Source organism: Leguminivora glycinivorella, chromosome Z (genome assembly GCF_023078275.1).
Source record: "Leguminivora glycinivorella isolate SPB_JAAS2020 chromosome Z, LegGlyc_1.1, whole genome shotgun sequence".
NCBI lineage: Eukaryota > Metazoa > Arthropoda > Insecta > Lepidoptera > Tortricidae > Leguminivora > Leguminivora glycinivorella.
In genome coordinates, this window is record NC_062998.1 from 34,029,952 (window position 1) to 34,057,054 (window position 27,103).

At 36.9% G+C, this 27,103-nt stretch overlaps 1 protein-coding gene across 2 annotated transcripts in view; it reads right to left on the reverse strand.

The window, feature by feature from the left end:
* LOC125240877 (flocculation protein FLO11) overlaps positions 1-26,634 on the reverse strand; it is a 64,254-nt gene extending 37,620 nt beyond the window's left edge. Inside the window, exons 1-2 of one of the 2 annotated variants that reach the window (XM_048149024.1) lie at positions 26,595-26,634; positions 26,287-26,377 (exon numbers count right to left, since the gene is read on the reverse strand). In XM_048149024.1, the coding sequence (XP_048004981.1) occupies positions 26,287-26,306 (20 nt within the window). In that variant the 5' untranslated portion in view covers positions 26,307-26,377; positions 26,595-26,634. Of the gene's footprint in view, positions 1-26,286; positions 26,378-26,528 lie in introns of both variants that reach the window. The other variant, XM_048149025.1, reaches the window with a different exon arrangement.
* Positions 26,635-27,103: the final 469 nt, after the last annotated feature.

Consider the following 27,103-nt stretch of genomic DNA (forward strand, 5'->3'; position numbering starts at 1 on the left):
TACTATGCGACTTCTGTGGAACTCTATTTTCACTTTTTAATAATTCCAGGTTGCCTCAAACACCTTTTTTGGGCCTCAAAAAATTAAATCTTTAAAAATTCATAGCTCGATAAAGCCCCGCTCCCCAGCTGCCAGACTTGCAGACCTGATGTTGGCTATGATCAGTGAAGCATCTGAGCACCTTTCCAGGTTGCCTCAAGGACCTACTCCAAAATCCTGCCAGCTCTTGGACCAATATGATTTCCAGTGTCAAAAACAAATGTCATTGGAGCAAATTTGGCGACACGTCCGCTCCGAACGAGCCCGATCGGGCGTCTGACTCCATAGAATCTGTTCACAGTTTTGACGTTTGTATGGAAAATTTACGAAAGTTTATATTCAACATTGATTTTATTCGTTCTCTTTGTAAGGAAAAATATGAAAAGGTAATAATTCTGTAGTCCAGTTATCTAGCTTATAAAATAACATTATTTTAAAAATAAAACACGGTCGTACATATTCAAATTTATGAAGATGCCGACAGGGGCCGACCGCATTTTAGTTACAACTTTAAGTATGTATCTAAAATTAGAAGTGTTTCCTGATTTGTATTACACACTATTTTGCATACACATACTTAAAGTTTATAATTATCAAGAAAGCCTTTTGTTTGCCTAAAAGGTTTTCGAAGTAATTGACATTTGATTCGAAGTATTTTTAGACAAATATTGATGTCGTTTAACTTCCATTTACTGTATTTTAGTAGCATGATAACACACATGTAAACTACTGAATTTTTAGTTTAGGATATAAGTAATGCGACAACATCAATTTTAGCAGCCTAAAGTATACAAAATTGAGCTCAGCTCACTCAGACGTGAGCACTATTTGCGGGTTTTCTTAAACTAGCGTCAGGAAAAAAATCATAATTAATTCAGGGAGTAACTTTTCCTTGATGTTAACTACTGATTTTGTAGATAAGAATACGCGCTGTTAAAAACAAGTGCTTTTCTTATCAATAAGTATATACTGAAACTAAAACCGGACGTAGAAAACTACCAATTTTACGATTTTCTACTTTTTGATATTGACGGCCTCTTAATGTGTCTAAGTATTATGTATAAGTAGGTGTGTACATAGGTAGGTTTAGGTTGGTAAGTGCGTAATTAAATCAGTAAGGTACAGCTGAACAAATCTAGACTGGGGGGAAAATGTAACTGATCCATTTTTCCCATGTTTTACAATGTTTTCATTATTAAATAGAGTGTCCACCGGTTATATATGGTAGGCGTGTTTAGTGGATACATGTAGAACTCATCATAGTTTAATAAGGGAATAAATGGATCAGTTACAATTGCCCCCCAGTCGAGATTTGCCCCGCTGTACCTTACTCTAATGTTTAAGTTGGGACTTTGTAGGGAATTTGTAGTGTAATAATTATATTATTTATAGGTATATTATGCTCCACCCTATTCAGAGTTTGAGTCCATGTGATGTCATCCACAAGATTTTGTATGTATACCAGAATAACAACTAACTTGGATGCATGAATATTTTAAATTACTTATAAGTAAATAAACGAGTTCTAAACTAGAGATTGGCCAATGGTCTGAGAGCCAGTAGGTGCAAGGCTAAGCTCGTTATGTTTCTTAATTAAATTAAAAACTCGGTTAATTGTTGTTTTAGTAGGTAATAGGCATTCTCATTTACTTGAGTTCAAATTCTTGCTATACAGGTGCGTATTTACTAAGAAACAAATTAATTAAAAAATGTAACAAAATTATAAATTGTAACGGCCCACCACAGCATTTACCTTAAAAATATAACGTACAGCTACAATGTAAAACAGATTGTTCTAGGCAGAAATGATGAACATTAAGTAGGAACGTAGTTACTGGGACGTAACGCAGACGACCTATTTATAAGTAACCTCTACGAATTCGTAGCGCCGCCGTAGCGTTCCCTGACGTTTGTAGCAACCGAAAGGATTCTTATCCAGAATTCCAATATAAAATAACGTTTAATTGTGTTGTTTAATTTAATCAGAATTCAAGGTAATTCGCACGTCGTAGGTATACAAATTAGTTACGACATATAAAATTAAAGCAAAAAGTTACTAACAAATGTAGTAATTTGTCAACTGACAGATCGATTAACAAAACTTTCAACCGTATCCGTATTGGCGTATTTAAAAATACTTCACTCTTTTATTCTTAAAGATGATATAACGAACTCGAAGCCGATACAGGTTTGAGATATGAAAACATTTGAACAATCGGCGCCGGGTCGGGCCCAGCATCGCCGTAATCGAACGTTTTTGAGCAGAAACATCGATTGTTATCCGTGGGAGTTATTTTACAGCGGCAGTAGATCAAGGACCGGACATATTTCTCACACGCCTCGTACTTACTGCCTATATATTATGCAGTTAGGGGTTTAGCTTTGCAGACATAGCTGTACAAATTGAGATTAATATATTACTACCGTCTGTAATATCGGCGGGGTAATTCCACAAATCCGAGAACTCGTACAATAACGCACATGAATGACTTCATGTCTTGCCAATGATTGCATGCAATGATTTACTTGCAAAAAAAGTTCAAAAACTAAACAATTGTTTTGTTAGAAGCGTGGTATCCGTGCAGGCGTAACGGGTCAATATTGATTATACCTATAATACTTAATATCTGGGCGACCGAGCTTCGCTCGGTTCTATTTTAATATATCACGTCTTTAGATAAAAAAAACTGTTATAAATACAAAAACAAAAAAAAAGACAAAAAACAAAAACTTAATTTCTGGCCGGGATTCGAAACCCTGACACCTACGATGGCTACGATCTATCTGCGTACATTAGACCGACCTCGTACGACTGAGCTAAGCGGAATCGATGCGCGCGCGGCGAAATTAACGACCATATTTTACGTTTACTAACGCGAAAGAAAAACTCATGAAAACTCGAAAATTCGCGATTTCCGGGATCTAAGGCTACGCTAGATCGATTTTTCACCCCCGAAAACCCCCACATAACAAATTTCAGCGAAATCGTTAGAGCGGTTTACGGTTTAAGATCTTTATTCCCAAAAAGAATTTACAAAATTCACTTACTTGAGAATACAATTTTTATAACTTATATAGACTAACGTGCATTTAAAGTAGGTAGGTTTACAAAAGTTACTTAATTATTAAGGAATATTTTTTTGCATTTTACAATTAATGTGCAGACAATGTAGTACCTATTAAAATAATCTAAGTTAAACAAACATTTCTTTTTTTTATAATGTGGGTAGAAATAATAAGTTAGTAGCCGGCTCGCATAACTCAACTTTTGTCAAGTAATAATTTGTAAGTATGCTGTAAATATTCTCAATGCTCCCCAAGCACGGGTTAGTTTAAGTAATCAAACATAAGAGTGCCTTGCGATTAAGCGCAGTTATTTTGAAGATTTAGTTCGCATTATACTGGTTTATCAGTCACTCGTTCGTCATCGGGGCAGTGGGAACGCGATGCTGTACAAAAATCAGCGAGCTACGAAGCACTTAGAGTGGAGTAGGCAAATTATCATATTTAGATAGCAATTGTAAGAATAAAATAGTTAAATTTTATTATGTTGTATAAAGATAAAAAAGTTACGTATAATAAAAAGAAATAAAGTATATGTATGGTTGTATTATATTAAGTAAGTTTAGTATTATTTAAATTTTATTAAGTAATTAGTATAGTATAATATAAATTTAGTTTAGTATTTTATTAAGTAAATTTAGTATATCGTTTAGCAATTTTTATTATTTACGTAGGTATATTTAGTTATATATTTACGTATTCATATTAAGTACATTTTTATGGATATTTATTTAACTTGCTATATTTATTATACTTTTATGTATTTAATTTATCTACTAAGAATAACAAATATTTTACATTATAAATAATATTATAAATTGAAATGTAGGTACTATTTGCTAAACAAATATAGATGTACCGCATTACTAATTAATTATAATATTCTTGTTTTACATAGTCGGTGGTTCTGCTCAGTCTTCTTTGCTTGTAAGAACATTGTTTTTTGCATATGAAGATATTGGTATAATTTTCGGTATGCCTTTTACATATTTAATGCATAAGTTTTTCTCGCCATTAGTTGTTCGAGCTTGGAATTCTTCTTTTACATTTTTTAGAAAGTCTCTCTGGTAGTAGTCCGTTGCTTCTGGAAAGTTATGTATGAAAATGTTGGCATAATTAATGGAAGATTTTTTTTTATTGGGATATGTACATTACAGGCCGAAGTTATTTTTCATCAACCCTCCCCATCCCTCCCCCTTCTGCGTCACCCCTCTTCCCCCCTTAAATACCCGAAAATGCGGTTTTTCGCGATTTCTGACAAAACCGTTGTAGATACAGAAAAAACGTGTAGGAAAAAAGTAATCCTTGATAAATTTACTACAAATCGTTCATTGACACTTTGGTTCTCGCACTTATAGGTCGTGATCCATCACGAGTTGGTTTTACTGCAATTTTCTTTAGTGAATGTTAAGTTTTCTCCCAAATTGCTTACGAAATCTATTTGATATTACTAAAATATTATAAACTGAAAATGAATTTCAGGGGGAAAAATCACTACCATGGGTGGGACTTGAACTCACGGCTACTGGATTGATACTCCAGGGCTCTACCAACAGCTACCAAAAGCTCATCCCCAGTCATAGATACACTATATAGATCAATGGTACTCCTAGCGACTACTACCGTGAAAATATTACGTCTTAAATAGTTACTGGAATTCCAAGACATATTGGAAATTCCACCCATGGTAGTGATTTTTCCCCCTTAATTTTATTTTAGTCATGAATTACAATATTTTAGTTATATCAAACAAATTTCGACGATTTCGTATGCATTTTGGGCGAAAACTTAACATTCACTAAAGAATATTGCAGCAAAGGACCAACTTTCGTGACGGATCACGCGTAAACTATAAGTGCTAGAACCAAAGTGTTAATGAATGATTTGTAGTAAATTTATTAAGGATTACTTGTTCCTACGCGTTTTTTCTGTATCTTCAACAGTTTTGTCAGAAATCAGCATTTTCGCACTTTAAGGGAGGGTAGAGGGGTGACGCAGAGGAGGGAGGATGGGGAGGGTTGATGAAAAATAATCGGTCTATAATGTACATATTTCAATTTAAAAAAACCTTCCATTAATTATGCCGTAATTTTAGCTAATTTCCCCCTGCTATAGGGCGTTTGGTCTGAATAGATTTTTACATTATGTGTGTTGCTTTTGTTTCTGTTTCGGAGTATGTTTTTTACTGTGGCATCTGAGGCAAACGTCACCTTCATTGGGCGAGCTTTGTTTTCTATATATTTTCCTAGGCGAAAAAAATGTTGTGGTTCAGGGCAGTCGTTATATATAGATGTTGTAATCTTCTCTATTTCTTGCTTATCAGATGTCTCTCGATCTGCAGCCTCGGGATCTGCTTCTGGAACACCGACTATTATGATGTTTTTGTCTCGGATGGTTCGCTGCTGACATTCTGCTATGAGTTGGTTGTAACTATCAGGCGTCAACGTCAAAGGTGCTTGTTCAATACGTGATCTAAGAGTCTGAAGGTCCTTTTCAATCAGCTTTACTTTATTATCGGTGACAGTTACGGACGTAGTCAAATTTGATACTTCTGTCTTCAACTGATTCTGCTCGGCACTTATAGAATCTATTCTACTAGATACGTCACCAATTTGATTTTTGACGATACATACCTCCTGGCAAAGCAAATCTATTTTCTCGGTTTGGGTTTTACTGGAAGATTTTATTAAGGACATCATTTCGGCGATCTGAACTTTTAAGCATGCTATTTCCGTTAAAATATCATTAGAAGAATCAGACAGCTTTCGTTTGTTACGATACGAGTAACTTGCTCGTTGTAAATCTAGTTCAGTACCTGCTGCGAGGTTTGGTTGTGATCCGCTAAGTTCGCGGCTGCCGCTAATACCGCCTCCATTTGGTGACCGTAGTACGTAGCTCATTATAGCTCCGTGGCGTTTGAGGGATCGAAGTGCACAAAACGGTTTGCCGAGGATGGCGAGATAAGAAATGCACTGATGGTAATTGTAGTTTGACTTTTAAGCTAATTACGATAAAGTTCACAATATAACAACTTTAAATTTTATTTATTTCACTAAAACTTTTGTAACACGTCTGCACTGTACGGCACGCTGTTTACGAGATCGTCGGTATATATAAATAAATAAATAAATAAATATACAAGAATTGCTCGTTTAAAAGTATAAGATATGATAGGACAGTGAATATAATGATCTTTAGAATTGTATTGCATTTGTATTATTTTCTACTTTACTATTTTGGTTTATGCACCTCAAACAAGTAAGCAGATAAAACAACAAAATAAATATTAATTTTTGGTGTTAGGTAATATTACCGTAAAATTAGACAGAATGTTTCTATTTGTGTCTGATATAAGACGATATAATACCTTGCCAAACTATAGGTATTACAAACCTATAATGACAATTGCCAAAGTTTTCTACTTAATAGAGATAAAGTTATAACAGGGGTGGCTCACTCCGCGTTTCTATCGCCGCGCTGCAAGTACATGCTTGCGGCCGCGAGTTCGCGGCCTAATCAGGGGTGGCGCGCGTTCTCACGAAACGCACTTTCGCACGTTCTATTGTTACTTTACGTCGCGAGTTTTTTTTAAGGTTCTTACGCGATGTCCGCTTGTGAAATGGCTAATAATGCTTAGTTAAATACATATCATGAATAAAATAAATACCATAGGACATTTTTACACATATCTACTATTAATAAGTACCCCGGAAAGGTTCAATAAGGCTTGTGATGTTGGAACTTAAACAAACATATATAAATACTATAGATATACCTAGAAAGTACCCAAGACTTGAATATAATAGTATAACATTTTATCTGAGTATTAATTCGTTTTAATCCATAGGCAACCCTATCGCCCGACGCCGCGCACGTGCGGCTCGTTTCTTTGTAAGAATTTTGTAGGCATTTAAAAAGGCGGCATGTCGTGAACATCAAAGCAGTGGGCCTTCTGTACTTGTACTATTATATATTCTGTGGTTATAATAACGATGGACAATCATAGCCGCCGGTACCTTCCATTCCTTAGTTGTTAAATTATACCTATACATACTTACATACATGCACACATACAATCACGCCTGTGTCCCATGAAGGGGTAGGCAGAGCACATGAAACTACTAAGTTTCAGTGCCACTCTTGGCAAATAAGGGGTTAAAGGAAACGAAACTGTGACATAGCACTGACAGGTTGCCAGCCTCTCGCCTGCTTATGAAGTGAAAACCGTATTAGGTAAATAATAACTGCATATCATATTATCCCCGTTCTATTTAATAATCACACATGGGAAGCTACTTGGTTAGAACACAAGTATAGAATTCAAGAAAGATATTTGCCGGGTTATTTGAAATTATTATTTTATCAAGGCAAAAATAAAACTAGTTTCACTTGAAGAATGAAGTAATTAAGTAACGACCAATTATTGATCTGGATCGATTAACAATGATTAACGATTATATATAATATTATTTGCAGTGCACGGAGAAACCCGGATCTGAATAATTTCTCTATCCGGGTGTTAAGATTATATAATCAACCAGTTATCATTAAAATATTTGTAAAGTCGCGGTAAGTAACTACACCACGCAAATGCATGTCAAAGATTAATCGACGTAAATAATTGAATTTATACGTTACCTACGCTACGTGGATGTTTTGTATTCATCATCACATCATAAGCAGCTACCATAGATACTGGCATTCAATTCCCGTTTAATTGAATTGCAACATCGGTTAACGATTATTATAGACGTAGTTTGTGCATGAAATATTATTGTCTGATTATGCCGATTAACAAAGTGTTCAAGGTTCGTAAAAGGCAAAAAAAATATTGAGAAAGGTTTCATAAAGTGACTTTCGTAAGTAGATACGATTGTAAAGCATTTATTGAGCTCGGTCACGCAGGTTCGATATTGTAAGCTTTGACACTTGTAAGTAGTTTACGGTGAGGTAAAAGCTAAAGGAGACGGGTGTGATTCTCTGCCGGTTCATGTTGTGTGCGTGTGGATTGAGTGAGCACCTTCCGAAAATAAAAAAAATATGCTGATCATTTAGTAAAAGTTCTAAAACAATTGTAAAACGAATCTCTGAATTTGTAAAAAGATAAATCAAAAGATACAGTCATTAACATGTGCTCACTCAGTTCTCACAAACTACCAACGAAAACAGTGAATGTATTAATTTAAATAACATAATATTAGTGTGGTCACCCTACATGATACATTTGTATGAGAAAAGTTATGTCTGAATATCTTTAAAACCAGACAACGAATATAAAATATTAGATGGTGGATATTTAGTAAAAATTTTTACTAAATGTTGAAGTACTTTCGAGTGTCTGGGGTGCTACAAATCTTTAGATATTTACATTTTTAACTTTCTCAAAACGTGTGGACTGAGTGAGCACTTACAAAAAATTATTATAAAAAAACCTGACACGTTAGTGGTTCGTTTTGTATTTTACAAATTCCCATTTCATTTTTACTAAACTATACACATATAATAGCGGTCTAAATCTTATGTTTTTCATCAAAATTCGGCTTTTCAAAAGTGTGAGGATTGAGTGAGTATAAGAAACTATTTGTAAAAAATTAAATACGTAACTAGGTGATCTAAAATTTATAGAGGTAGGTTGGCATATTTTTTACTAAATGTTAGTATATAAATATTATATGTTAAATGAATACATTCACTGTTTTCGTTGGTAGTTTGTGAGAACTGAGTGAGCACATGTTAATGACTGTATATTTTGATTTATCTTTTTACAAATTCATAGATTCGTTTTACAATTGTTTTAGAACTTTTACTAAATGATCAGCATATTTTTTTTTATTTTCGGAAGGTGCTCACTCAATCCACACGCACACGTTCATGTTAACAGCCGCAAAGGTCACGTCGTCTACTTACAGAAAAGGCAGGTCGAGATCCTATATACGTGACCGCGCAGTTATATTTCCTGCTTCTATCTTTCTATCAAGGCGATATCGGTTAGAGACAATAACTGTGCAGTGTCCTACGACAAGGCCCGCGGGGAGACGGCGCGAGGTCGCGGGTGAACGTGCGTCGCCACCACCAGAACACCCCGCTGTATGCAATTATCTATCTACCTATTAAACTGATCTGCCTCATTCATTCGCTTATTAAGGCAAAAGCATATAAAAATCTTGTTCTGACGTCATGTGCATGAAACATGAATACTAATTTCCTCTTTAAACTGCCTGAGTTAACTAAGATAACACCGTACCTACTTATTACCGGATCCATAGGCGATGCAAACGGACAACAAAAGAACCTAGATGGTTGCATAAAACTTTACATGTTTTCACGAATTCTGTCTATTTCTCATTCTATCTTGACACCGTAATAATGAGAGAAAATTACTACAATTGTGTAGAATAAAACAATGTAATGTCCAGTTTGCATATTAACGTAACTAGTCATTATTCAGAAGCTGTGAGAAAAGCATTAATTGCTGAAAACGTCAAAGATACGTTCATCGAGATGGGACAAAACAGTTACGATATTAAACATTGTTACTCTAAATTAATGTCAAACATTTACCTACAATTAGATAATGTGTTGTCACAGAAAGTCGTTGGACGCGCTTGGAGCGTTGCATTGTTTTTACTTTCGAATAAAAAGTAAGAATGACCTATGCATCAGAGGATGTAATAAAAATTCTCTCGCAGTACGCTGTAGTGGCTATATTTCGTGTTGGCACGGCGCGTGCGCCGCATACCGCGCCGCGACGGGATGCTAGCGGAATATCTACACAAACGGACATCAAGTCCTTCGTTCGAATTCGAATCATAATTTCGTCGTTAGAGGCTATTGAACGCTAAGCTATTAGATATCTAATGAAACTTACATGCAATCCGTGAACTAAAACACGGTATAAAATGGCTTAACGGGATTCTGATAGTAGATTTATGATTAGTAGCTTGAAATGTAATATTACGAGTGTTACAACATTAAAACGTACCATAACCATATAGTAAGTAGTAGTATACGGCCACAATTTGTTGCGGTACCTATGCATTTAAATATTAATATAAGTACAGACGATTAATTATAAAACAAAACATTTATTTAAAGAGGTAAAACTATTGTGATAATATTTGTAACAGTGGCAACGTCTCACTGCGTAATTGTGCGTAAGATTTAGCAAGACTACTACTGCGTTCATTTCGGCAAGCTGGGTAGGTACTATTAGGAGACTAATGAGTAAGTTTTGTATACAAACGCCTAATTTGGTATACAACAAAATGATATCTGCAGTTTTTGCACTGCAAATTTAAAAAACCCGCGCTAGGTTCAGATTTAAAACCAGTTGGTACCAGACAACGAATCATCACAATGTACCAACCTTGGTATAACTATAATGTAGAAAATTCCCAAAACCTAATTTAATTAAGTAAATCTACACGTTTTCTGCTGTTTCGAAATGTAAGAACAGGTAAACAAAAACCATCCGACATTTGACAAAATAACTAGATACAAAAATTAACATTTATAAATAATTATGTTAATCACTATTTGAAGGTTAATTTAGTAACTCGGTTGAGTATATAAATGTTATAGTGGTTATAAATTCTTTTCGGTATTTAGCTGTTCCAATCCGCATATCATAAAGGTTAACCGGCGTTACAACTATCCTATTATAGTTCTAATCACGGCGCGGGTGTTAATTGTTACGTGACCGTAATACAGTATATTACTAACCGTAAGGTTGACGAACTGTAGGTACCGTTTAACATTACGAATTGCATATCAATTTACTTAAGGATAACTCGTAACTACTTATACCAAAAATAACCCAGAACGACCTTATGCGTTTTATTAGAGAACTAAAAATTAAAACACAACCAAGTAACCTATAAACAAATAAATGTAAATTTAATTATACGTATGAGAATAGGGGTTGGAATCAACGTCATGGATATACACCTTGATACTTGCTGAATGGGTATGCTTCCTCAAGCGGAAAATCAACTTTTACCACAATGCCGGGTGAACACGTTTCGTAAACAGGAACTGTGCGTAGGTAAGGTAAGCCGACTGAACAGTCGCGACTCGTGAGTTGGCTCGATACCACACCCTTTACGAGTTTCTGGCTGAAATACCATGACACAATACTAATATATATTATGCACATGATTTTTTATTGCAATGTAACAGTAGAAAAGACGTAAACCAGTATTTTAATCACATTTCAAGAAAAAATCATTTCTACTACCTAGGTACTCGACAGTCATGTTTCATGTCGATAGAAAAATGATCAATTTGTGGATCCGAATATCTCTGTTCAGAATTGTGATAAAACAAACTTACTTACACCAGAGAAAAGTTTAGTCTATGCTTACACACACATAACGCTGTTAACAAGTCGATTAAAGTCTTAATCATGAATATGTGAGTACTTAAATACTTAAAAGTGAAACCTAACGTGTAATTGAAAGGATTTAAAGCGCAGCATAATATAGTTTATGTCAGAAAGTTTAGTGCGGTGGTACGAATCGAAGAAAGCCCGCTAAACTCGTCCCAGCGGACGTGGGAAGAGCGAATGGGAAATGCGTTCCGATCCAGTGAGCCTGCCGCTGAGACACGTGTCGTGTGGACATCACCTCACCACCACCACCACCCGGCAGTTGGAGAACATGCGCCATCCTTTCGACACGTGCAATCTCGCACATTTTCAATAACACCTTCTATTTACGAATATATACGAGAATATCTTTTTTTTTTTTGTTTGCATCTAGGCCTGCTAGATAGACATAAAGTATTTATGATGCGATTTTTATTTGAAAGAGTAAAATACGACTACCGGAACACATTTCTATTTAAAAACATTTTCGATAGAAAGCTGATGATGGAAAGTCCTTGTAATTCACGTGTAATACAAACTGAAATTTTAGATATGTGAAATTTTAGTCATTGTTTTTGAAGCCTAATGACGCTTTTTTGGTAAGCCATATGCCATATTAAAAGCCGAACGTTAAAGGTTAGGTACAGGCTGTCTCTTGTTTACTTGACAGTGATATTAATTTGGTCATCTGTTACATAGCATAGCTATGCATTCCTTTAAAGGTCGTCGGCAGGAAAGTGAAACTGTTGGTCCGAAAATGATGCTTACAAAATATGAAGACGCACATAAATATCCGATTACGTTGACGTGGCGTCGCCGGACTTATTGTCACTGATGCAACGAACGTCTCTCAGTTATGAGTTTACTGCCAGCACTTACGATATCTTACATCAAATGAAAATTAATTACTTATACGAGAAAACTTATAATAATAGATATAAGATTTTTGTTTACCCTACGACAAAAGTGGGCCAAGATTAAACACTATATTTAAGTATAATTTATTACACGACTGCCCAAAAACAGTGTTTGTCTTACCTAACCTAACAAGCCTATTCCAATTTTGATAAACATGAAAATTGAGATCGTGATACGGTATGGTATAGTCACGTTCATAATCATGGTTTCGTTAAATCTCATATCTCATCGGAATACATGTTTGTCGTTGATATTCTCATAGTTTGGTTTGCACTAACAAGTAGTCGGTGCCTTTCTTGTGACAAAGCGAACAACCGATTTCACCATCAGATTCTCTTTTTATATTAAGTAACTCATTAAATACATAACATCAAAACATAAGTTGGCTAAACGTTTAATTTGTTTATAGTTGTTAAAAAACAATTAAAAATTGATATGCACCTTTTCCTTTCGCCACATAATGGTCATTATTTAATTGCTCACCGGCTCATGGGCTGTCAGTGTAGTCACGACATGGAGGTGTTACATTAGAGTATGCGTGACATGCACACGTTTGTAAACGTTTTTTATAGATCTACTTTCTTCGATATACTTTATTAGCAGCCAACCTTCGTTTAATTTGACCAACAGTCAACACCAACCTATACAATTTCAAAAGTTCCTAGCACAACTGATATTTCTGAAAGGAAGATGGATCGTTTCGATACATGACTTGATAGAAACAATATTATGTAACGGCTTTCTCAACATTCCAATAGATATTGTTGGTAATATTTACCTCCGACGAGTGGACTTCGCAAGCTATAAAGTTATAATGCAGATGTTTTCTAGACCTGATGGGGTAGTATAGTCTAGTTCATAAAAATATGGATCAACTGGCCTGGATGAACTGAGTTGTGTGCAAACTATATTTATGTAGCGGCGGATGTAGAGCCGGAACTGCAGACAAAATACTCTATGATTTAAGTAAAACTGTTACATCGCGAGAAATATAGGTACTAAACTTACTACTAGTCCCTGACCCGACAGACATAACCATTGCGCAGAGAAGACATGATTAGGTTATAATTATAGGTTTACTATCTACATAAAATGTTACCATTGTCTTTTCTCGGAAACGATGCTACTTCAGTCAATCTAGGTTATTTTGTACTAAAACTGGCCGATACATTATGGTAAATGAGTATGGATATGAACTACATCTGTATGAAGTAGACGAAGATCTCGTATGGATAATACCAAAGTGTGCATAGCTGGTTTATTTAGGGTAAGGTAACGGACCCAATCATGGACAGTTTAAGAAAAATTTTCGCCTCTTTTCGATATTTCACTGATAAATGTAAAAATTCTACCGCTAAGCGTGTTAAATCTTGAATGTCCTATCCTTCTTTTACATTTCAAGCGTATTGCAGAATGGATACTCCTATTGGTTTCTTCATAGTTAACAAATTAAAAATAGGTGTTTTTTCTCCAATTATGGACGGCAGTTCTCCAGTAATGGATCCCCCATTATGGACAGTGAAATAAGTTTAAAATTTTACTTTTAAAGCCAACTGATACTCAATGCGTCAATATTATATACCACAAATACAATTAGTTTGAGTTATTTTAACATAGGATTGTTTCTTGTAAATTTTGGTTTTGTAAATTGTTCCTTGTCCATCATAGGAGGTATGCAGTTTTTCGGTTACTGAGGTCTTTTCAGAGGAACTTTCTACTTCTGGCTGTTCATTTAACAAAAATGCTGGTTTTAACCTATCTATGGATATCTCTACTTGTCTGTTAGGTAACTGAATTTTATAAGTCTTAGGCCTTCTATTCAAAACTAAATATGGTCCGTCATAATTAGGAGTAAGCGGTTTACGTACCATATCATTCCTTACAAAAACATGAGAACATGACTCTAACTCTTTATGCACAAATAATTTTCTTGAATCGCTATTCGCTCGTGACGCGGGACGTAGACTGTCAACTACAGATCTAAGTCTTTCTACATATGAAAATGGGTCGTCGGAACTTTTTTGTGATTGAACGTAAAAATCACCCGGTAATCTCAATACATGACCGTATAGCATCTCAGCTGCACTTACCTCATTGTCTGACCTGCACGCTGCTCGGAGTCCTAGTAGAACCGTTGGAAGCTCGTCCGTCCAGGATGCGTTGTCTGCTAACCTGGCTGTTAGAGCACTTTTAGCTACCCGATGCCAACGTTCGACGATCCCGTTGCTCTGAGGGTGATAAGGCGTTGTACGTACCTTCTGAACGCCTAGAAATTTCATCAAACCCCTAAATAGATCGCTTTCAAATTGTCTACCTTGATCCGTTGTAATTAAACTTGGACAACCGAATCTACAAATCCAATTTTCATAAATAACTTTAGATACTGTTTCCGCTGTCATGTCAACAATTGGTATGGCTTCCGGCCATCTAGTGCGACGATCTATCATAGTAACTATGTACCTAAAACCTTGAGCTGTCGTGGGTAAAGGTCCCACGATGTCCACATGAATATGCTTAAACCTTTCCGCGTCCTGAAATTTACCTAACTTCGATATCGTGTGCCTATTTACCTTTGCCCTTTGGCACTGTACGCACGCCCTTGCCCATGTGCCTACATCTTTGTTCATGCCTGGCCAAAAATATCTTTGGGCTACCATCTTACGCGTGGTCCTAATCCCAGGATGACTAACGTTATGTACTGACTCGAACGCTATCTTCCTGAATTGTTCTGGTAAATACGGTCGAGCCAATTCACCTGATATCTCGCAATATAACTTTACGTTTGAATTTGGCATGCCTAACAATTTATACTTTGTTCTATCTGTTGTAAACAGGTCCGCGAACTGCTTATCTGCTTCCTGTGCTTGCGCAATTTCTTCGAAATCGCTTGCTACAGGGCACGCTATTGTTTCTACCCGTGATAGCGCGTCAGCAACTATATTCTGAGAGCCGCTAATGTGTTCTATTTCGCTCGTAAATTCGCTTATAAACATTAGCTGTCTCGCTCGCCTAGGTGTTTCTTTCGCTGAGCCTACTTTTGTTAACGCTACCGTGAGGGGCTTATGGTCCGTATACACTATCAATCTCCGGCCTTCTACCATGTTTCTAAAATGTGCTATAGCCATGTATATTGCAGTCAATTCCCTATCATATGTACTGTACTTCTTCTGAGCCTCTGAAAATGCTTTTGAGAAATACCCAAGGGGTCTCCAAACGTTATTCGTGCGTTGCTGTAGCACGCCACCTGCACAAGTTCCAGACGCGTCGGTCATAAGAGCTAGTGGAACGTCCGGTACCGGAAATGACAATGTAACGGCGCTTTTAAGGCTTTCCTTACACTGCTCGAACGCGGTCTCTGCCTCGGCGTCCCACTCAATTTTCGTCTGATCTTTTTTCTTCGAGTTGTGCAAAAACTTATTTAAATGATTCTGTATCTCCGCGGCTTTACCTAGATGTGCTCTATAAAAGTTAACCATTCCTCGCAACACTCGCAAAATAACGCTATTTCTTTATATCTTTGGAGCAACAAACTAGTATGTTTTATACCTTATCTCATGCTTAGTGCAGTAGGTAAAACGCATTCAAGTTTACACCAAGTATTATTTTTTTATTATTTTATACATGAACTCAACTCTCTTAGCAACATTACTAAGAATTCGTCTTGATATTTTTTTCAGTAAACTGATGAATTTTATCTTGTCGCCAATTCCTTCAGAAATAACCGAATTAATTGAAACTTCAAAATGAAACAGCTCTACAACTCTAGTTTATGGTACATAGCTGTCAGTTTTTAGAAACTAATTTTAGATACTTATTTTTAAGGATTTGTGTTTTTTTGTCCATAATGGCATCACCGTCCATTATGGGGTATTTCACCTTACGACCTGACCGCATTCCTGGCGCGCTACGATGAAGTTGTGTGCCGTTGCAACACTGAATTGATTCTATCATTGGGCTACTGCAACTATTAAAGTGGGCACGAGCCGAGAAAAACTTCATTTTTACTAACACACGACTTGGTTTTAAAATCATAAAAATAAACATTGCTTGAGTAATCATTCAGTGGCCACAGCATCTGTAGTAGACGATAGTTGCAGCACTAATAATACTTCCCATAAACCTACTATGGGTATTGGGTAGTATTACTCCGTCTGCTGGAGCTGGTAAAACACGACGAAGGCTTTTCTGCTTAAAGTCCTGAGCCATCATCGTGTTTTGTTCAGAGTTTAAGGTCATGGCGCCATGTCGGCGCGTTTCTTCCCAAGACGTATTTCTCGACAGGAGGTTTTATATTCGATCGAACAACCGAAGTGGCTATGGCCCCGTCCTGGCAAATAGATGTTTTCTAAACTGATTAACTGATAAGAAAAATCAAAACCTCTAGCTGTGGTACTCTTCGGTGAATGTGAGTTTTTAGTTCGGACTGAACAACTAGTTCGTATAGAGTGTAACTGAAATATGACTTTATAAAAGTAATACCACTTCAGTAAATGGTCATGTAATTTGCCGCTACGAGCTCGACCGCTCTGAAAGTATTAAAACATTTCTTTCGTAATGTTTGCCTATTTTACAAGCAAGTAAACATTTACTCTACGAATTATTGGTAACAATCAAGAATGTACTCACTATCAATAAAATATTGGATTGGAGGGCGGGAGGGACAATATTTGAATTTCTAGCGCTCTATCGTATTCAAAATCTTCAATACTATCGCTGGTATTTCAACTACTAAGTATTTATTAGGAATTTTAGAAAACTATTCTGTAATTATTTTATAAATTGGTAAAGTAACTATTTAGCATTAAATACCTGAACCTTTATATATAATTATATATATGAGATTTGATGAGAATAATAATGTAGTTTTAAGGCCGGGGGAACATACATTTACTCGTATTCTCATTTTTAGCAGAAGAAGTTGTAAACAGAGGCCAGGACGTCAAATAAATACATCCATATATTAATGATTGCACAACTTAAAATTCCTCGAGTGATAAGTACGATATTAAAGTGTTAGTTATGCTAATGAAGCATAGGTCACTCGTCTCCCCGGAGCGGCGTGTGTCATTTGGACAACGAGTTTGGCTCGTTACGTAACCGCAGCGATTAGCGAGCGGTGGGTCAACGCGTGACCCGCCGCGGCGCACCGGCTGCCCTTGACATATCGGTTCACTGTAGAAAGTGCAAAGCATCAAACTCGACCACTCTAACAAACATACCACCCGCAGCTACTGATCAACTATAAATATCACCACATATTCAAAAGGTTAATCAGCTGATTAATTTTTTATGAGCCATCGTAAATTTATAACACAGTTCAAGCCGGAACTGTAACTCGTATAATCCTTGTCATTGACAAAGAATTTGATATACCAAAAATGGCAATTCAACGCAAAGTTAAGCTCGGCAGCCTTGAGAAGCGGTCAGCCAAGGGCCGCGGGCCGGTAGATAACGCGTAACCCTTTCCCCATGTGCGTGACGCGGCAATGTCACTCCCACGCAGTCAGCACGGGCCATTGTTCGCACTGCTGGTTAGGTATTGTATCAGTTAACTACAAAAATGAATATTTGTTTCAAATAAAAATAACTACCTGTATTTGGCAGTTTACAACATAAGCATTTATCTTAACCTTATAAGAGTTATAAGGTAAAGAATTAAGAACAAAACTAAGACTTTAACTTAGGTCATTTAGCTAGTACTGAATAGCTGTAAATATGTAGTAGATATTTCAGGACATCTTTGACAGAAAATAGTTATTTGTTATACAAGAGTACAAAGTTGTATTTTAACGCCGAGTGTGGAATTGAAAAACGAGCAAGCGAAAGGATTCTATAGTTGAACCACGAGCAAAGCGAGTGGTTCGAGAATAGAATCCTGAGCTTGCGAATTTTTCAACACACGAGAAGTAAAATACATTTGCACTCGTGTGTAACACAAAACTTTTCCCCTCACTATAGCGAGGAAAGTACAACGCAAAAAACGCATTTATCACTGCTTCCAGTAGTTCCACAGGTAGTAAAACATCTTCATCACTAGATTAATCCACTTTTATCAATTTTAAAGCAGAAAATTTGCCTCTATTCAAGGTCAAATTACTTTATCCACTAGTGGATAAAATGCGTTTTTACCCGCTGGTATTAAAGGACAAAACACGTGTTTCCGAGCTAGTGAGGGGAAAAAATAATTACAAATAATCAAAGAAAAGCGTCAAAAAAGGATTTCCTATTACAAATCTACCAACTGCAAATGAGTTCCTAATGATTGCAAAAAGTTGTAAATTTAAATGTTAATGGTTCCCATGAATGATGGAGATGATTACTGAAGGCATGAGAGCGAAAGCTGCCCGAGCCGGCAAGCGTCACGACGCGGCGCGGGCGGCGGCGGACGCCCGCGGCAGGCTCTTCGATATTAACAAATCATTGCGTAACTTTGCCTACTCATTATTAAATGCAGCTATTTTTTTTTTGTCAATAAGAATTTCTCCGAAACTGTATTTTTGCTGATGTAACCTGTCAATGTCACTTAGTCACTAAATAGTGACTAAGTTGAACTTCCCAGTAACGAACGTTATGATGTACGGTTAGGCAACGAATGTAAGATTGTATAAACTTTAAGGTTTCTCTTTCATTTGAAATATGCACATCGCAAAAGGTATAACGCAATGAAATCAACTTCCGTTTTGCAGTCTGGAACTATAAAAAACTACATACTTAACCAAATATAATGTCTAAGCAGATGTCGATAATATGTGATCGGCTCTTAGTTTTGGCAAAACACGAAACATAAAGAAACGCAATAATTACATTTTTCTTTATTTGATACTATAATTGAAAAATCATTGGAAGATCAGCGCTGGAAGTCACCAGTCAGATGAGGCCATTTCATGGCACTTCAATCCTTTCTGTATTTTTTATAATGCATGTGTATTTGTTATCTGCGTTCACGAATAAGTATAAAAACGCGCAAAGCTTATGGCGTCCATCTCGGAGCTTACGCCTAAAAGCGAAAGTGAAGGTCGAGCGAAGACGCGTCTCGTGAAAAAGACATGCGGCGGCACCGTGCGCCGGCACGAGTAGCGTGGCAGCCCAGACCACTTCGTCCCTGCCCTACCCAACTCGCTACTGCAGGAGCAGGATTTTCTCGCACACGCATAATCAACAGCTCAACGTGAACACTTGTGGCGAAACTGTACAAAAACAATGTATAAAACGCAACGTATTAGCTTGTTGCAGGGGAAGGGGACGGTCTTATGCAAGGCGGACGAACAATACAGTGCACTGGTCGAATGCGTAGTACAAGTTTGGATTTGAACCACAAATTAATTAGGTACTCCCAAAGATCAGATCGCTTATAAGTAAAATTCGACACACCCTAGAAATCTTTCATTTAGGCAGTTTACGAAATAGATGCAGAAAACGGTTGTTTTGAAAAAACGCTACGATTTATTCACTTTCTATTTTATGTGTGAGGCAATTCGCATCACTTCTGTATTGAAAATCTGTATCACGGTGAAATTTCTCACTGATTTGTATTCGTAAACAAGCGTCGTCCAGAATGACACATTAGCTTCGACAAAACCATTGAGTAATTATTACTTCGTATAGAGGAGCTATAGCAAACAACGAACGTGTCACAGCCTGTAAGCTGAAGGCGGGGCGAGGGGGCGGGGTGTGAACCAATGGCCTGCTTCCGTAACGTCGCAAGCGCTACGATTTTACTCGGCGCTTACGACCTTTCGGTCGCGATGATGAGCCCTGCATAGAGTGCATAGATTAGAAGTCGTAGTATAGAAGTGACATGGGTTTACATGGGCATTTTTTAATTTATGACTTTCAATTAGCGTGAGTTGTTAACAAAAAACATAAATCGCTGTTAGTTTTGTAATGATAATCAAGCTTGAAATCTGTATTTAAAACTAAACTTTTTTCACGTTCTGAATTTAGATTATAGCTTAGTATTCACGATGTTCTTATTGAAATTCCATGCTTAATTATCGTTGCAAAACCGACAGCGATTTAACTTTTTTTTAACAACTCTGTGAGTTCCAATTTTTTCAAATGCCCACATTTTTTAAAGCTGTATACGGACTGAGCGTACATGTGTACACGTAGCCGCAACTGGATATTAGTTATTTATGTGACATTTGCATAATGGTAGGCATTAAAAGATGAGTGTTGTTTTTGTTGTGTTAATAAGATAACATGAGTGTTTTAATGCCTAATTATACACATATAACTTTATCTACATCCATGTATGTATGGGCGCGGGTTTATCGTCCCATAGAAAATTTGAATTTCGCGCGTTTTTATACTCTCATAATTTGCTTGACCGTCTACCTACCCAAATTCATTCAGGCAGGTTAGGTACTGCACTTACATTTACATACTCACGTGAAATTCGACACGCGTATTGAGAATCTGTTATAGACCGACATGTCGGAAAACTGTGCAATTCTGACAATAACAATTAAATAACCTTTTTTGCGTCGATAAATATATATAATTTAATGTATGATAGGAAACTTGAACTAACTTGCGATATTGTCACGTCTGCTTTTGTTGCATTTTTTACTCTTTGGTTTCAACGAAACATGGCCGCCGCAACATGGCGCTTCGGCATGAGTTTATATTGATACATTTTTTAAAAAGTAAGCGTGTTTAAACAAAAATGCAGTAAACCTACGTATGAAAAGTCACTCCTTAGCTTTTGTTAGATTTTCCTGAGCAGTTTGTGCAGTACCTCACTACACATGACGGCATTATTTAGACGAAATATTTTTCATTGCGATACGTCAATCTACCACAGCCGTTCGGCACAGACTAAGCGCGTTTGTGCTGATCAGCTCTAAGTGTTGTTACACAAAATCAAGTTGAGGTGCCCTCTCTAGTTAACATAATTACTCAAAGGACAAAACGCACCGAGCTGTTCTGTTGTAAAGCAGCGAAAGTGAAACAATTCTGTAATGCAGACGTGGTTGCTTAAATTGCCTAATTAGGAAGTGTCACGAAACAATAACAACTCCAGCAATTGTTATTCTTACGTACAAACACGTAACTTACGATTGAACTTTAGATAGGTACTAGAACACACTAACTGTGGCTGCACGTACTAAATACTGCACGATATGTAATTTGTTACACTGAAGCACACAATCGATGCATTGTTTTTGATGTAAAAGTCACTTTATACATACATACAATCACGCCTGTATCCTATAAAGGGGTAGGCAGAACACATGAAACTACTAAAGCTTCAGTGCCACTCTTGGCAAATAAGGGGTTGAAAGAAAATGAAACTGTGACATTGCAGTGACAGGTTGCCAGCCTCTCGCCTACGCCACAATAGGACCTATAAAGTCACTTTTACACCAGTGTCCTTAATATCCCGGTTAATCTTATCTTATGATAAATGTGTCAATTGTCAGCAACGCTTAGGACTGGAAATATTATCAGTAAACATTATATACCTCTATACTTACTTATATTCAGTAAGTTAGTAAATATTTATAATGTTTTCCGAAACGGGGAAAAAGGTTTAGGTACCTGAGAAACGATAGCAAGTGGGGTCGACGTACATCGCGGATCGCACGGACAACCTTAAAAACGTACAAAGTATTGTATGGTTACGTATCTATATCTTAAAGTAAATTTGTCTTAAGAATTCAAGCTTTAGCGGCGATTTTACAATAAAGTATGTATGTACAATGTCGTTGTCGCAATTTACTGTAACTATTGTATGGATAGATACGAATAAGTATTATAATTTATAATATATTAGTCGGTATAGGATAGGAAAACTTTTCTTCATATTACCTTGTGAAATGTAGGTAAGTATATTACGGAAGGTACAGTAAGTTTTAGTAAAATAAACTAATGCTAAGTATAGAATTACCGGCTGTTTTTTCGTCAGCAGCACTAGTCAAAATATTCTTGGTATTTTTAGTGACAGGGAAGGTAGTGTCCGAGGATTGAGGAAAACATGACCGGTGCAGATGCCGGGAACTATTTAAAACGAAGGTCAGCCTGGGTCATAAAAAGTCGTTGTCACTTTCAATACCTACCTACGGGCTATAACGTAATAATGACGTCCGCAGTCACGATTTATCGAATAATTTTATATAAAAACGTGTTGGCCCGAGACGCGGACAAGTGACAGCAAGGTGTAAGAGCATTTCGATATTCGATTGATGAATGTTCAATTTTTAGGGTTCCGTACCAAAAAGGTACAAACAGGAACCCTTATGGTGCGACTCTGTCCGTCTGTCTGTCCGTCTGTCACATTCCTAAATATCTCGAGAACTACTAATGCTATCAACTTGAAATTTGGAATAGTTGTGAACATTGTAAACCTCTACAAATAGAAAGTATATTTTTTTTAATTTATGAATTTTAATTGTAGAAAATGGCCAAAATGAATGGGGGGCAAAGTGTAAATTTCAAGTTACTAGGTCAAGTGGGGTATCGTTAGAAAGAGCGCAAATTGAACGTAAATAAACTGCTTTTTATAATTTTTTTGTTGTGGAAAAAAAAAGAATTTTGAAGGAAAATGTAAAAAAAAATACCGTTCCCCCCCCCCCTTATCTCCGAAGTTTACCAACTAAAAATTATGAAAATTTTAGAAAACATTGGTTTTATGCTAAATATTACAGGAAAAATATAATCGTGTTTGTATCTTGGAAACATTTTTTTTAATTCACAAAAAACTTTTCATATTTTTTCTTTCAATTTACCCACCTTTGCGAATGTATATCGTACTTCAAATTAATACGAGATGTTACGTAAACCGTCTTCTTTCCAATAAAGTAACAACTGTTTAAATCGGTTAACATTATAAAGAATTATCCCTGAAAAACCGACACAGTATACAGGTCGCGCAAATTAGTTAGCGAATTCACCGAGAGATGGCGCTATACACAATAAAGCTCATTAGTACCTATACTTTTGTCTTCTAGTCAAGTCATTAGAGTTATATGAAAACATCAGATTATTTTAACTAAGTAGTTTGAAAGAAAGTTTGTACGGGACCCTCGGTGGGCGAGTCCGATTCGCACTTGGCCGGTTTTTTTAAAATAAACATAAATAGTAATAAACTACACGTGACAGGTTGTTAAGGAGGCATGAATTATTACTACAACAGATATTTTGTGTGTTTATTCATGCGATCTTGAAGTAACAATTTCTCAAAAAAAAATATAAAAACTTTGTAAGTTGAAAAAGAGGGAGGGAGGATTACCTAAACATGGTTAATGTTGAAGTACTCGTATAATTAGTAGGCAAGAAACACTAGATCAATAAAATTGCTAAATAAAGAAAACAATCCTAATCAACCTGTCCTACTAACCTGCACAGTCATTTACCATTGTGTTTGATATTTCATTAAAAAAACTATAATCTCTTCTGTGAACGTAAAGTTTCCCAAATAAACGCAAAAGTTTAATACGAGGTGTCCACATTAATACTTACAGGGTGTCATTAAACTCATTAATTATAAATCGGTATTATGGTCCATATGATTTTGATTAATGATTCATGTTTTAGTTTGTCAACTGTACATAACTTTACAATGTATCATTTTCGGTTCGATTCATTTAACTTGGAAATATACCTTAATTTAGTTTACAATGGATTTTTTAAAGATAGTTTAGGTAATGGTAAAAAATAAATTGCTGAAATTTAGACAAAACTAACGAAGTTGCGCAATGATTTGATAACGACACATGTACATACCATTTAGATAAGCACAATACTGTGGCACAAATATGTTAATGACACGTTGGAATTAAGAGCCACAGTAAATTTACCACACTTTGAAATTATCTTTCTGTTCAGAAGTTTGAAAGACATTTGATTAATTTGCAATGCAACAGGAATAGTATCCTACTTCTCCAGTAAAATTTCACACCTTCCTTGCGGCAATTAAGTTAACTCGCAATTAATCACAGTTCGTATAAGGCCTTTCGGCCCAGTGTCGCAGCGAACGTGTGAGGCTCCTCAACTTGGGCTGGGGCAGGATTCCACTTCCGAATCCCTCTCGTAGGGAAGTCCCACACGTGTCTGACGGGTTTATGGTCCGGGTCCATCACGGGGCAGTCAATCTCCGGCCCTTATGATACTGCATGGGACATTATGATACTGCATTGCAGCATTGGTATGAACCTCTCAACAAAAGTACTGGTAAACTCGTAAGTAACTAAAACTGGTTGTGAATTGAAAAAGTTAATTAAATACTCGTGGTTTAAAAGTGTGTGTCATAAATGTAAAGAGAAATATTATGTTCATGTTCGCGAGAACAATGTGCCGTGCGTTGTAACACAGGCGATTATTATTACCTAATTATTGTAAACTCAGGTCATAATAACCTTCAGTGAGAAGTTTATAATGGAATCTTCTCAAATAGATTCATTTATTTATGTCACATCACCTTGATTGCACAATGTAGGTATTGTTAATTTCCAATTTAAGTGCTCGAAAGAAGTATATAAATTATATAACAATAATTTTTAAATCTATAAGGTTTTATTAAATAGCTATAAAGCATAAAATATACTATGTGTGAATTTGAGTTCTATATTTCCACCTTGTATAGTTTTAGAGGTGTGCGTCACTAAAAACTAGGTGATCCACTGTTGGAACAACCACCTTACATACAAAAGCTCTCTTGCTGCATGTAGATAGGATTTTTTATTTTTCATCACTTTCCTTTGCAGCCTTATTTATTACATGACTCTAAATGCTAAGATGCAAACATAAGTTTCTGTCATTGTGTTACGATACCGCACGTCATCCACTTAACACCTAGTGTTGCAAGCTCTGGCTTGACTTCTAACAATGGGATCCGGTAGATTGTCCTGGTAGATGTTTTATCAACTCTTGTGTCATAACAGTAAATACCAGACACACCCTCTTGCGAAATAGGACAAGTTTGCCACTTGGTTGCAGTGTTCGATAAACAAGTCGCATTTACATAGCCAGGGAAACTGCCGGAGCTTCTTCGTGCGAACAGAAAGTTTCATGGTGGTTAACTATGACCCGCACCCATATGCCGCAAATTTGCGGTGGCTTTCCTCTTTTCTTATCGTTTCAATGGATTGTAAATTGAATGTAATATTCACTGAATATTAGATAAAATCCTTATCAGAAATACAAAGCGAAGCTTTTGTCTATTTAAAATAAAGAATTTCGTAGATAGTTCGCAGTAGTTATGAACACAGTTGCAGAATAGTTTATACGATTTTCAAAAACATGTCAATTCGTTTTCTAATTTGAATGATACTGTTTATGAGATAGTGACGAGTCTAGTGAAGCTATCTTTCAATTTAGATTAAAAACTTGAAGTTGATAATGCGAGGACGGAGGGCGGCGGCGGCGATGGCGGCGGCGGTAGGCGGCATAGGCGTCGCCGTCGAGGGCGGCGAGGTGTTACGGCGTAAACAATGTACCTACTCACTAAGTCGTGCATATTTAAAAGCAAATGTTTCGCAGCCTTCATTGAGAAACTCGTGCCCTCATTCGTGATGCCAGCCAGCTGCCGTTGAGCAATGGAAACTTGATTTCCTTGCAAGAAATTAGATCATATTTTCACGGCATCCGATGTGATGCGACATCTCTATCCCGGAAACGGTTGTGCAACCAGAGCCGCGACATGTTACCGCACGATCTAACCAAACATCCGATGAAAGTGACATCGCGCTGACAGCTCTTTTATGCTAAGTGCTTGCCGGTTTTTTTTTTGATGATGTATTAAATTAGATAAGCCTACTATGTATTAGAAAGTGATCGCGTTAATTATCCTTGTTAAACACCTGATGGTAATTTACTATTGCGATAACGTCGGTCGTCTAATTTACTTTGTTTGTAGGTTTATAAAGAGGGACGAAGAAGTGGTTATGCATATGACTTACAGCGTAATCCTGAAGATCATGTTGAGGGCGTTGCGTTGCGTGGCGTAGCGAGATATGGGACGCGCGCCTGCCCGGCTCGGTCGGGCTGGGGCTGCAACAGAAACTCACATCAGCACACGCACCTTTCCCAAACACTGTTGCGACAGTGTGCGAAAGAGAGTCAGAGCTCAAAGAGGAAGCCACATCGCACATTTAAATGCAACATTAATGTCAGAGAGCGTTTAAATGCCAATAGCGGCGACCTTTCGGGGGTTGCGCAAGCGAGGATCGCCGGTCGTGTGAGAAAGGCGAGTGTGTGGGGGACGCACCGGAGGGGAGAGTGACACCGTCTGTGACGCGCTGCCGAACGGCGACTAACCTCGCGACCGCGCGCGCCGCTCCTACTTATAGCCGCGCGCCCACCGCGCCGCGCCGCGCCGCCCGCCGGCTCCCGGACGCGTCCCGGCGCCGCCCGCGCAGCCTTCAGCACAAGGGTGCCCACAACACATACCCTGAAAACGAGCCAGTTACCTACAAAGAGAAAAACATAGTTATTAGGGAAAAACACTATCAAAACAAGTCCAATTTAAGAAAATAACATTGAGTTTATTTTTATTTGATTGCTTATTTATGGTCCATAATTATGTAATTTATTTTTATTAAAATCTAGTGTATTTTGATAGCAAAAATAAAATTATATAAGCATAATATATCTAGGAAAATTTCAAAGAAAATAATACTAACTCAGCGATACTCCTACCTGCCGCTGGTATTTAGAACGAGGTTGTCAGTGTGATTACAATTTTATGCATATCAAAATAATAAAGTGAATACGAAA